The sequence below is a fragment of the Osmerus mordax genome, chromosome 15 (genome assembly GCF_038355195.1).
Source record: "Osmerus mordax isolate fOsmMor3 chromosome 15, fOsmMor3.pri, whole genome shotgun sequence".
NCBI lineage: Eukaryota > Metazoa > Chordata > Actinopteri > Osmeriformes > Osmeridae > Osmerus > Osmerus mordax.
In genome coordinates, this window is record NC_090064.1 from 7,460,524 (window position 1) to 7,473,191 (window position 12,668).

The 12,668-nt window shown below is 48.7% G+C and overlaps 1 protein-coding gene across 1 annotated transcript; it reads left to right on the forward strand.

Moving 5' to 3' along the window:
- Positions 1-810: 810 nt before the first annotated feature.
- Positions 811-12,656, forward strand: sh3kbp1 (SH3-domain kinase binding protein 1). Its single transcript, XM_067251376.1, is given in 17 exon segments — positions 811-1,067; positions 3,422-3,579; positions 5,787-5,901; positions 6,415-6,521; positions 6,769-6,919; positions 7,032-7,117; positions 7,204-7,293; positions 9,286-9,355; positions 9,481-9,575; positions 10,351-10,452; positions 10,629-10,680; positions 10,905-10,976; positions 11,464-11,495; positions 11,497-11,618; positions 11,789-11,859; positions 12,180-12,286; positions 12,395-12,656. Coding segments are annotated over 17 exon segments (1,695 nt in total). The 5' UTR covers positions 811-1,063; the 3' UTR covers position 12,656.
- Positions 12,657-12,668: the final 12 nt, after the last annotated feature.

Sequence of the window (12,668 nt, forward strand, 5' to 3'; positions counted from 1 at the left end):
TTATCTTTAATAGCAGCAATGTATTTTCATTATTGTATTTTTCTACCGAGACTTGAATATCTGAAATGGTTGGCTTTTGAAATACTAACATGCAATTCTTTTATTGTATTTTGTCCAGTGCGACGTCCTGTGCTTGCTGCAGGAGTGACTTGAGCATCCAGCCCTGTCAGCTTTCTGCTACCCTCCACCTACTGGACACAGAAAGACGTACACTATGTTACGAATAGATTGTGAGGTCAGGTTGTGTACCCTGCTTGCTTTTTTTGTATCCAGAGCTGGTCCCTCGCCTTTGAGAATGACAGAGGGATTTTGTAACACCCAATACTTCCTCCCTCTTCCATCTCTCTCTTCATTCCCCTCTCCTGCCTTTCTGCTGTCCCCAGCACATTCTCTGCGGTGTGGGGGCTCACTGGCCCGCAGGGACAACAAAACCCCGAAGCTTAACATCAGCTTACCATGTCTGTCCCCCACCAAACACACTCCACACCATCTCACACCACCATTTACACACACATTTGAAGGGGAGCTGGATATTATTCAGCCCCTCTCCAGTGGAGGGCGGTAGAGGATAGACTGCGGGTCTGCACCCACCTTTCTGCTCAGTCTCGTTATGAACAAAAGGGCTTACAATATTAGCCTACTGCTGGTAGTGGACAGGACCATCATGTTTATTGGCCTAACAGAAAAGTAGTGAAAAGAGCCTTCTATGAAGTTGCACAGTTTCTCGCGAGATTTATAGTGTAGGAGAGATGCGCAGGTCATACAACATAGAGGGAGGGAGTCAGCGAGTGAGCGAGAGAGAGAGGAGCGTAGAGCTTTCAGGGCATCAGCGCTTTTCCGTTTTCTGGCAATTCGCTCTGCCTCTTCTCTACTGTCACCGGGGGAAAAAACGGAAGGAATATGGTTACATCGCGAGCCCCTCCCGCTGAAGGGCTGTAGCGGATCTCTCTTGCAGGCAGCTGGGGTTCGGTCCGGTTTTAAACCCCATAAATAACCACCGGAGTCCTGCCTTTCGCGTTATACCACGTCTTCTGGAGAACTGACGCTGCGCCGAGGGGCATAAATGGGTAAGATGTGACGTTTTAACTCTGAGAATTCGAAAATACACCGGGCGCTTACTTTGCGCATCGAAACGTCCAGATGCGCTGTTTCAGCTTCCTGACTCACCAACGCTGACCAGGTAGCAGCGTGTTGGAAAGGGCTTCAACATTCAGGCCTACAACAGTTTACATGTCCATCTTATAAGAATGATGCGTGGGTGTGTTGCAGTGGATGATATCAGATGATCTTCACAATCCTCGACCGACCGACCGCAGCCAGTCACATTGATGAGTTACAGATGTTGACACGTCTCTCGTTCTCTCCATTTCCGTCTTTGTTGCTTCAAGAGAATGTAGCACGCACAATATCGGTCTTGTGAACCGTTATCTGCCTCATCATCGCCATCTCCTCGGCGGCCCTCAAACACGGAATGTGTGAGTAAGGGGAGAACGAGAAACTCATTCAGGAAATGATGAGGTGTAGCCTATCTAAAGTGTCCTTTTTTGTCACTTGTGTTTTGCAATCAAAGCAAAACTATTTGGAGGCCGTGTCTAGTTTACTGTTCTCTACACTGGATGATCAGACTTGTTTTGTGTGGCCCTGCTTCACACACTGCCCACAGCTGGGTCTAACATTAGGCCTCCTTAAACTAAATCTAAACCAGAACTGTCAAAACCAAACAGAGACCAAATGTCAACATGACAGACCACGTTCGAAGATAGATTTGTGTTTCTGTGTATAGTATCTAATGTTTATATGTGTGTGTGTGAGAGGGAGAGAGAGAATGAGAAAGAAGATGTGTTTGTGTGTTTTCTGGTTTGCTAAACGTACCACAGCTGTTGAGACAAAGGTCAGGTTAGTGCAGATACTTTGTCAGTAACTCCAGTGTGTGTGTTCTGTCTGCCAGCTTTGAAACAGGCCTCTTTTCTGTAGTTCCTTTTTAGCCTTTCACACAAACACACACACACACACATCTCTGCGGCTGTCTGCCTGTTTATCTGTCTGGGACTAAGACACACATACAGGCACACTCTAAAAGCTGAGCTAAGAAACTAATTTCTGCAAAGAAAAACCTCCTTTAGTAAAACACTGTATTGCCATCCTCAGTTAACTGGTTTGCAGCCGTGCTACAAGCGTGCTCTTCTGTATTAGCTGTTCTGCGGTGTCTGGTGTAGGCTGTGTCGCTAAAGCCAAAGGTCAACTTCCTGTTCCATTGTAACTTCCTCAGTCTATTTGTCTCCTGGCTCACCTTACACCAAGAACCAACACGGGGGACATGGCAGTGAGTGCTGGATGTCTTCTCCCCTACCTGGGCCTCCGGCCAGAGTTGAACATCCCACAGAGCCTCGCGTGGATTTGGCCACATGTTAGGCGAAAGCCTCTGTTGAATATGGATGACTTGCGGTTAGTTTGTCAGTCTTAGTGCCCGGGATGCCAGACTGGAGCCCAAATGGAGCAGGGTTGTCTGTGATGGGACAGTGTGTGACCCGCTCGGATGGGTGTGTGTGTCTCTCGCTGTGTTATGTGTGTGTGTGCCTTTGTTTAGGGGTTGACTAGGGGTCTGACTCATTTCCCCCCCAATGCTGCAGTTTCCATGGTTACGTAACCGCCCACACATTAAGGACATGGATTGCTCTGCTGTGTGTGTGTGATGGTTAAGAAAGGTATGGGGCAGGACACATTCAGTACATTTTTGCTAGAATTAGGAGCTGCATGAGCTGTCACATGGTGTGGTGTGCGAGACAGACAGAGAGGGAGTGTGTGAGGGGGAGTTTGGAGTACGATGGGGATCCAATCTCTCCTTCCCTCCCTCTCACACGTACGTGTGCACATCCGTGCACGCACGCACGCAAACACACACGCACAGACACCCTCTCTCACACCCACACATGCTCACACACGCCCACACGCACAAGCATCTTATCACTCAACGGATACTGTTGATTATTCACTGTTGAAATCTAACCCCTATCTTCCCCCCTCTACCTCTCTTTCTGTCTCTCTCTCTCTGTGTCTCTCTTTCTGTCTGTCTCTTCCTGTCTCTCTCTCTCTCTTTTTCTCTCTCTGTGTCTCTGTCTCTTCCTCTCTCTCTCTCTCTCTCTCTCTCTCTCTCTCTCTCTCTGTGTCTCTCTTTCTGTCTGTCTCTGTGTCTCTCTTTCTGTCTGTCTCTTCCTGTCTCTCTCTCTCTCTCTCTCTCTCTCTCTCTCTGTGTCTCTCTTTCTCTCTGTCTCTTCCTGTGTCTCTCTCTCTCTCTCTCTCTCTCTCTCTCTCTCTCTCTCTCTCTCTCTCTCTCTCTCTCTCTCTCTCTCTCTCTCTCTCTCTCTCTCTGTGTCTCTCTTTCTGTCTGTCTCTTCCTGTGTCTCTTTCTCTCTCTCTGTAGTGGAAGCCATAGTTGAGTTTGATTATGAGGCTCAGCAAGACGATGAGTTGAGCCTGACTGTAGGTGACATCATAGTGAACGTGAGGAGGGATGACGGAGGATGGTGGGAAGGAGAGCTGGATGGACGCAGGGGCCTTTTCCCTGACAACTTCGTAAGGGTGAGCCACAACCAACACACACTTCTCTCTCATTGGTCACATGCAATGTGTACTCAAGGCTTGAGGTTTACACCCCCAAAAATGTAACAGCCCTGAATTACACAGGGACTATGATCTCTTATTGGTGTTTGTATGTGCGTGTGTGGGCGTGCATGTGTGATGTGTGTTGTGGAGAGGGAAATGTCCACTTCCTTTACCAGAAGAGGAAGTAAGAATGACAAGGCAAACAGGATGAGAACACACTTTGTGCGTTTCTTAGAACTGTATGCTGATATTAGCAGGACCCTGATGTTACAGTACTGACATGGGCCCATAGTGACTCACCCCTCGGTTCTGTGAAAGATGTGTTTATGTGCACACTATGTTGTGCGTTTGTGTGTTGATAGTCAGTTGACACACACACACACACAGTGTTAAGAACAGGGTGTAGCCTTGGTAACTGCTCTGTCACTTTTGAGGGTATGTGGTTTTTCACAGATAACTATCACATTTATAATTGTGTGACAGGAATGTAGCCATTTATGCAAGGCAAAAGAGGGTTAGAGATACCTACAAAATGTTTCACGTCAGTGTGGTTACAGTATTTGTATGCAGCCTCAACCTCAGACTGTTACACACACAGTCTCACGGGTAGAATCCCTGAAGCCTGCGTTCTGCAGGTGCTTCCTGTTCAGAACGAATAAATCACATCTTCTCCCTCCTGTCGTGTCAAACTTTAGTTTCCTTTTCCCGAGAACCCCCTCCCCTCACGGAAGCTCACATCAGGAAGCTTCACTTTTGTTCCAGAAGAACCCGGCTGTCCCCAGATTCAACCAAATACTTTGTCAGAAAAGAAAGTTCCTCATACATACTATGAAACTGCTTTTTATGGTAGTGTCCTCCATAAACAAAGCCCACGGGTTTATACACCAGTGGCTGCTCGCTGTGTACACATGGTTATAAATCTGTAACATGAGCAGGCCTGTTGGAGAACCAGCTGGTGTGTGCTTCATGTACTGTTCCAGTTGCCTAGAAAGAGTTCCAAACTATCTTTATTATATATATATATATATTTCTGATTTATTGAGAGATAGTGACATAATTAGAGAGAGGGAGAGAGAGAGAAGAAGGAGAGGAGGACATGCTGGAAATGACCCTGGCCAGAATCAGTCTGGGGTCCTTGCAATAAGGCCTGAGCCTTACCCGGTGAGCCATCAGGGCCAAATCCGCTTCAGCAGGAACTGGAACAGTGGCTGGACGAAGGTGGACAGTTGTCAGCAGAGAATTTCCACTGAAGGGAAACTTTATCGGCACAATTCATCAATAAGAGGATGACATTGCAACAGCTTGATGTTAAGTGTCAAACGGACGCAGTAGACTGCATGCCCGCCCACATGCAATCACACCCACACACGCACACACATGCACACACATGCACACACATAAACACACAACACACACACACACACAGTGCTGTGTCTGGTGCCACTTATATGTATTTCTGATGTTTTTATTCTAGTGTGTGTGCCTCTGCATCTTTGCTTCAGTGGGCTCTGTTAGCTGCAGGGAAGGGCTTATGAAAACAGCATCGTGACCAATCCTTTTAAAACTGTGAGATACACAGTTGGATCTGGTCTACGGCCCATTCTTGGTCGGCGGTGTGTGTGTGTTTGTGTGTACAGTCTATTTTTAAGCATACATTCTACCCCTGTGAAATGTAGTGATGCGTTCAATAGGCAAATCAGCAGTAGGCGTTTTCTGACGTAAAGAGGCAAACTGTACAATTAGCGTTGCTAATATACTTGAGCTTAGTCTATATCATATGCATGCATGCTTACAGAAGCACACATACACACACACACATACTGACATTGAAACCATTTTGTCTTGTGATTCAAGTGTAAAGACCGTGGGGACATTAGATCACACTGTCCGTGTGTTGGATAGTCACTGGGGTTACTGATATGTGATATGTCACCATGACAGCAGTAGCATATGGTGTGTAGGTGCCCATCATACAGGTGCAGTCTTTTCAACTGAGGGACTGAGCTGTAGGGGAGTACTATGTGTGTGTTGGGGATTCAGTAAAAGGATGAGTGTGCAACAAATGAACATTCTCTCTCACTCACTTTCTCTCTCTCTCTCTCTCTCTCTCTCTCTCTCTCTCTCTCTCTCTCTCTCTCTCTCTCTCTCTCTCTCTCTCTCTCTCTCTCTCTCTCTCTATCTAGGAGATAAAGAGGGAGATGAAGAGGGAGGTGGGACAAATGGCTCCCCTCAGATCTGACCTGTCCAACGGCAGTGCCAGTCCTGTGACAGAGCCCTCCATACGGCCAGCTAGGAAAGGTACACACCCATACACATGCACACACTAGTATTGTTCTTGTATTTCACACCCCAAAACCTACACACACCCCTAAACAGGCACATTAGGCAGGTTACAAGCTCCCAGCTCAAACAAAGATCCGATTAGCGTGAGATCGGATTTGGGTCAACTTTTTCTCACTGAAGACTACCACACACACACAGAGCTAATCAGTGTTAGAATGAAGGAGGAGAGACACCTGGTGGACAAATCAGGTATGACAGACAGACCTGGCTGTCTCCAACCCTGCTCCTGGAGAGATACCCTCCTGTAGGTTTACACTTCAACCCTGCTCCTGGAGAGATACCCTCCTGTAGGTTTACACTTCAACCCTGCTCCTGGTGAGATACCCTCCTGTAGGTTTACACTCCAACTCGATACAGCGATACAGTATGTAGTATAATCTGCATAGAACATGATTAGGGATAATTATTGTAAAATGTTTGCGTGTGTTTGTGTGTTTATATATGTGTGTACTTCTGTGTGTGTTACAGGAGAGCAGATTCGTAAGAGGAGGTGTAAAGCAGCATTCAGCTATTTTCCACAGAACGAGGATGAGTTGGAGCTAAAGATAGGAGATGTCATAGAGGTCATTGGAGAGGTACGTCAGAGGTTAAGTTGGTGAGTGTGAGAGAGGTAATGTTTGGGAAATTACTCAGTTTTAATGTCCTTCCTATTCTATGACTGTGTGTGAATGTGTGTGTGTGTCTGCCTGTGTGTGTGTGCGTGTCTGCCTGTGTGTGTGTGTGTGTCTGCCTGTGTGTGTGTGTCTGCCTGTGTGTGTGTTGACCTGTGTGTGTCTGCCTGAATGTGCCTGCCTGTATGTATGTGTGTGTGTTTGTGTGTAGGTGGAGGAGGGCTGGTGGGAGGGGTCTCTAAATGGAAAGACCGGCATGTTTCCCTCCAACTTCACCAAAGAACTTCAGACGGACCCTGAAGACACGCCCCCTTCCCTGGACACGCCCACTTCACAGGAGGAGCTTCAAAGCTGTCGAACCAGTGAGTCTCGGCCAATCCGATCCAGGCATAGCGTGCCTATTCAACGTTAGTTCCTAACGTGTGTGTTTACCTGTGTGTGTGTATTTACCTGTGTGTGTGTGTGTGTGTGTAGGTGTGGGGAAGGACAGTCTGGGCAGTGAAAGTGATGGAGGGGACAGTCGCTCGGATAGTGGGTCTGGAGAGATCCAGCCCAAGAAGGTAGATCTGTGTCTGTGACACACACACATCAAAACACATATTTCATCTGTGTGATTGTCTGGCTAACATGGAATGATAACCAACAGGTGCGGGGTTTTGGCTTTGGAGACATCTTCAAGGACCAGCCAATCAAATTGAGACCTCGCTCTATGGAAATAGACACAGATGTGGATAAGGTGAGACACACATACTTACACGTACACACACACACACATTTAGACATACACACACAGAGACTCACACACGCACGCACACACACATACACACATACACACACACACTTGATCAAACACCCTGTCAGACGACTGTGTGGTGGATGTACGTGCGCAAGTGTCCTATTACTATGACAACTGACAAATGTCGGGAAGGAAGTCAAACCTTCGGCTCCTCCCCTTCCTGTGTTTCAGTTTTACAACAGAGGAAGTTCCTCACACACACACACACACATATATACTTCCCGCTGGCTTGTGAACAGTAAAACAGAAGTGGGAGAAGTCTTTGGAGGGGGAGTGGGAGGGAGTAGGGGTGTTCAGGATTGAGAGAAGTAGTGAGGGAGGGGGAGGGAGGGAGGCAGCAAGGTTTTTCACCAACGTTTACACATTCACACTCGTGCTGACTGAGCTCAAGTAGAGAGGCTGTGTGCGCCTGTGTCTGACTGGAACCACACAAAGTGATAAACAGAGGAAGAGAGGAAGCTCGAAAGAAAGAAAGGTACAGATCCTCTCGGTGTTTTCTCTCTCCGTTTCTCCCTCCTCTGTCTTGGTTCATTTGCCTGCTCTTGGATTTTCTCCTTCTAAGTTCTCTTTTGTGTGATCTCAGCTTCCCCCTCTCTCTCCGTCTGTCTCTAATGTTTACGTGGTCTGTTTATGAGAAGTTATCTAAAGGGGGGATTTTAGTTTTCTGAGATGGAGGATTATGAAAAGGGGGATTGTGTAGTTTTGGTTGGTGTGTTGACATCTGTGAGTCTCTTTATACACAGTAAATTACTGTGCGGTATAACGCGTATGTGTGTGTATCGTGTGTTTGTGTGAGAGGTTTGTGCGTGTTGCTCTGTGTTGAAGGATGTTTGGCAGCCTATCCTGCTGTGTGGAGGGCTGTAATGAGGGTTTATGGGAAGTGTAGTCTTTGGTGTCTAATGAGACACCAGGAAGTCTTTCCTCAGGGGCTGAATGACACAGCAGAATAGACCAGGACAACTTTGCGCCAAGTCACATTACACTGACCCTGTTGAAAGCGTCTGAGTCTGAAATGCAGTGTGCTGTGCTGGGTCCAGAGCCCTGGCTCGACTGTCATGAGGAGGTTATCTGTGGCTGGAACGGGGTTGGGGTGTAAGGGTTAGGGTTAGTGGACTGGGGGGGGGTTGAGAAGCAGCAGCCCCTTGAGGCGTATGGCAGGATCCAGCGGTCTCCGTGATGTTGCTGCTCTGACGTTCAGCTAACGATGCCTTCTCTTCCCTGTGTCCACATGGCTCTCATTACAGAGAGAGAGACACACACACACACACACACACAGATGGAGAAAGAGAGAGGGAGAGACAGAGGGAGCGAGAGAGAGAGAGAGAGAGAGAAGAGAGAGAGAGAGAGAGAGAGAGAGAGAGAGAGAGAGAGAGAGAGAGAGAGAGAGAGAGAGGAGAGAGAGAGAGAGAGAGAGAGAGAGAGAGAGAGAGAGAGAGAGAGAGAGAGGAGAGAGAGAGAGAGAGAGAGAGAGAGAGAGAGAGAGAGAGAGAGAGAGAGAGAGAGAGAGAGAGATGGAGGGATGGAGGGATGGAGGGATGGAAGGAGGGAGTAAGGGGGCGGGCAGAAGGAAATGGAGAGAGAAGAGGAAGGGAGAGGTGTGGTTTTCTTTAGTGAACAGAGCAGTGTGTGTTTGGGACAGACCGGGCTCTGTCCCTGTGTGTGTGTGTGTATTTATTTGTGTTTGCGTGTGTGTATCTGAGACGGTGTGTGTGTATGTGTGTGTGTTTCCTGTGGAGGAGCCATCCTGGTTGCACAAACACAACGTGGGGATCCACTCCAAGATGAAACAACAGCTTCTTTAACACCACCAACTCGCACATACACACTCACACACACCAATACACACACACACTCGATGACTGTGTCACAGTGTGTTGAAAGAGGACATGATGCGTCAGACTTGATGTGTACATGATGTGTCAAACTCCTTAGGCTCACGCTGGAAAAACGGCCAGCGTTGCCCCGGAAACCATGAAGGCAGACCCAGACAGCAAGGTCAAAGGTGAGAGGGAGAGGATTGCCATCAAACAGCACATCATCATTGAACTATCTGGTTGTCAGATTTCCTGGTTGTTACTTCCTATATCTGTCTGCGTTTTGACTTGCTGTATTCTGATTGGTTTCCAGCACGAGAGCTATGTAAGGTCATCTTCCCGTACGAAGGACAAAACGAAGATGAGCTCACTATCAAGGAGGGAGAGATCGTCACCATCATCAACAGGGTTAGTTTGCTTGTTTGGATGTATGTCTGTTTGTGTGTGCCTGTGCTCATGTATGTGTGTGTTCTGTGTGTGTGGGTATAACCCTGTCTCTCTGTGTTGTAAGAGTATGTGTGCTGTGTGTGACCCTGTCTCTCTGTGCTGTAAGAGTGTGTGTGCTGTGTGTGACCCTGTCTCTCTGTGCTGTAAGAGTGTGTGTGCTGTGTGTGACCCTGTCTCTCTGTGCTGTAAGAGTGTGTGTGCTGTGTGTGACCCTGTCTCTCTGTGCTGTAGGAGTGTGTGTGCTGTGTGTAACCCTGTCTCTCTGTGCTGTAGGAGAGTGTGTGCTGTGTGTGACCCTGTCTCTCTGTGCTGTAAGAGTGTGTGTGCTGTGTGTGACCCTGTCTCTCTGTGCTGTAGGAGTGTGTGTGCTGTGTGTAACCCTGTCTCTCTGTGTTGTAGGAGTGTGTGTGCTGTGTGTAACCCTGTCTCTCTGTGCTGTAGGAGTGTGTGTGCTGTGTGTGACCCTGTCTCTCTGTGCTGTAAGAGTGTGTGTGCTGTGTGTGACCCTGTCTCTCTGTGCTGTAAGAGTGTGTGTGCTGTGTGTGACCCTGTCTCTCTGTGCTGTACGAGAGTGTGTGCTGTGTGTGACCCCTGTCTCTCTGTGCTGTAAGAGTGTGTGTGCTGTGTGTGACCCTGTCTCTCTGTGCTGTAGGAGTGTGTGTGCTGTGTGTGACCCTGTCTCTCTGTGCTGTAGGAGTGTGTGTGCTGTGTGTGACCCTGTCTCTCTGTGCTGTAGGAGTGTGCGGATGCAGGCTGGTGGATGGGAGAGATAGGAGGGAGGCAGGGAGTGTTTCCTGATAACTTTGTCAAGCTGCTGATTCCTGAAGTAGAGAAAGAGGTGAGACACACACACACACAGACACAGTCATCTGTTATGGACAGTTAGAAGTGATTTGCTAGCAGGTCAGCGACCACCTGGAACCACACCTGATATCAACGCCCGTCCTTCCATATCTGATGAGTTACGTTTCGGGGTGTGTGCGTCTGCGTGTGTCTGCGTGTGTTCGTTTGCAGAGACCAAAGAAACCGCCTCCCCCCAGTGCTCCCTCCAGCAAACTCGCCACAGGTAATCCCTCTCTCGTCTCCCCTCTCCCCCCCGCCTTCTCTCCCCCCTCTGCCCCTCTACTCTTCTGCGGCTAACTGGTGTAAGAGGGTCAGGGTTAGGTAGTTAGGAGAGAGGGGGGAGAGTGGGCAGAAGGAGAGATGCAGGATCTGACAGACAGAGGGGTTTGTGTCCGTGATGATGTCACCATGCCACCTGACCCCCGGTTTGACCTCTGACCTCGGTAGAGAAAAGGGCGGAGGCCAAGAAGGTTCCACCTGAGCGACCGGAACACCTCCCCCAAAGAGAACCAGACCGAGGTACACACAGCCGGACTCACTGAGACTCTCCTTGGCCCACTTCAGCCCACTTTGGCCTCCTTTGGCGCTTCTGCTGGGTCTTTCTTCCTGCAGCCACTTGAACCATCTAGTACTTCCTCCTGGACCTCTGCTCACCTAACCCCTTCCACTTCCTCCGACGCCACCAGCATGACTGTGCTGCTATCTGCTGCAGTCTGTTGCGCCTATGGACCCTGGTCTCTGACCTGTCTGACCCCTCCCTGAGCCTCCACAGCCCTCCTCAGCTCAGCTCCTCTCAGCCTGTCTGCCTCTCCTCTATTAGCCGGGCAAGACCTGCTCTGGTCTCTTCTGCTTCATGGCTTCCCTCCTATTGGTGTGTGTGTGTGTGTTTAGAGATCTCTTTTTAGGTGTACCCTTTTACTGTGTGCTCTTGTGTTTGCGTATGTGTGTGTATTCATGTGTGCGTGCGCCATGTGTTTGTGTGTCCATATGTGTGTTGTGTGTGTAGGTGAGGAAGTGAAGGTTGGAGACATCCCTAAGGCCCGCCCTCCCATCTGTCCCTCCTAAGAAACCCCTCCCTCCAAAGACAGGCTCCGCCTCCTCCTCCTCCTCCTCTATGCCCCCACGACGCCCCGACAGACCAGAGAGACCTCCTACCCTACAGTTAGTACACACACACACAAACACACACACACACACAGACCAGAGAGACCGACCCTACAGTTAGTACACACACAAATGCGCACACACACACACACTCTCGTACTCATACACACACACACAGATGTAAACAGATATACACAAACACTAATATCTACGGTTTACCTGTTCAGGTGTGAAAGCTCTAAATCTGAGGGCGGGGCTTCGATACCAGAATCCACCTCTGACAAGTCACATGACATTGGTGAGTTTGAATGACAGGGTCGGGGTCCAATCAGTGTCAGTGTTTGTGACAGGACAGTCCTCAGCTCAGATGTTAGAAGAGTCTGTGTGGTTTGGCATTCAGCCAATCAGACATTAGCTCACTTCTCCCTCTGATCTTCCTTGCCCTCTCTTCTCTAAATATACATCAGATTCACCTGAATGTTAGTCTGTTGGCATTATACTATCTGTGTGTGGTTGTGGTGTGTACTCTGGCCTTAAATACTTATTTTTCCAGGTCGAGGTGTTAAGGTGTGTGTATTTGTGTATTTGTGTGGGTGTGTGTGTGTGTGTGTCGTGGAGATGTGGACCTGGATGCGGTAGTTTCATCCACAGAGAAACTGAACCACCCGACAGCAATGAGGCCACGAATCACAGATCGTCGTCCTCGCTCACAAATCTTCAGCACAGTGAGTACACACACGCACACGCAAACAGGCACACATTCCAAACACTCGCTTTCTTTCCCTTCACCTCTTTCCCTTCTCTTTCTGTCTCTCTCTATCTCTTTATTTCAGACATCTCTTTCCAGCCTGGAAGCGGCAGAGCCCTCTGTCGGTGAGGCGGAGCGGAAAGAGAGGGGGAAGGAGGAGAAGAAAGAGAAAGAGAAAGGGAAGGATGAGAAGAAAGAGAAGGGGAAGGAGGAGAAGAAAGAGAAGGGGAAGGAGGAGAAGAAAGAGAAGGAGAGGGGGAAGGAGGAGAAGGACTCTCCATCCCCCAGGCCTACCGATGTCTCCAGAAGGAAAGGAATCCCCACCATCTCTGTAAGAACCCTCTAGCAAACTCAACGTT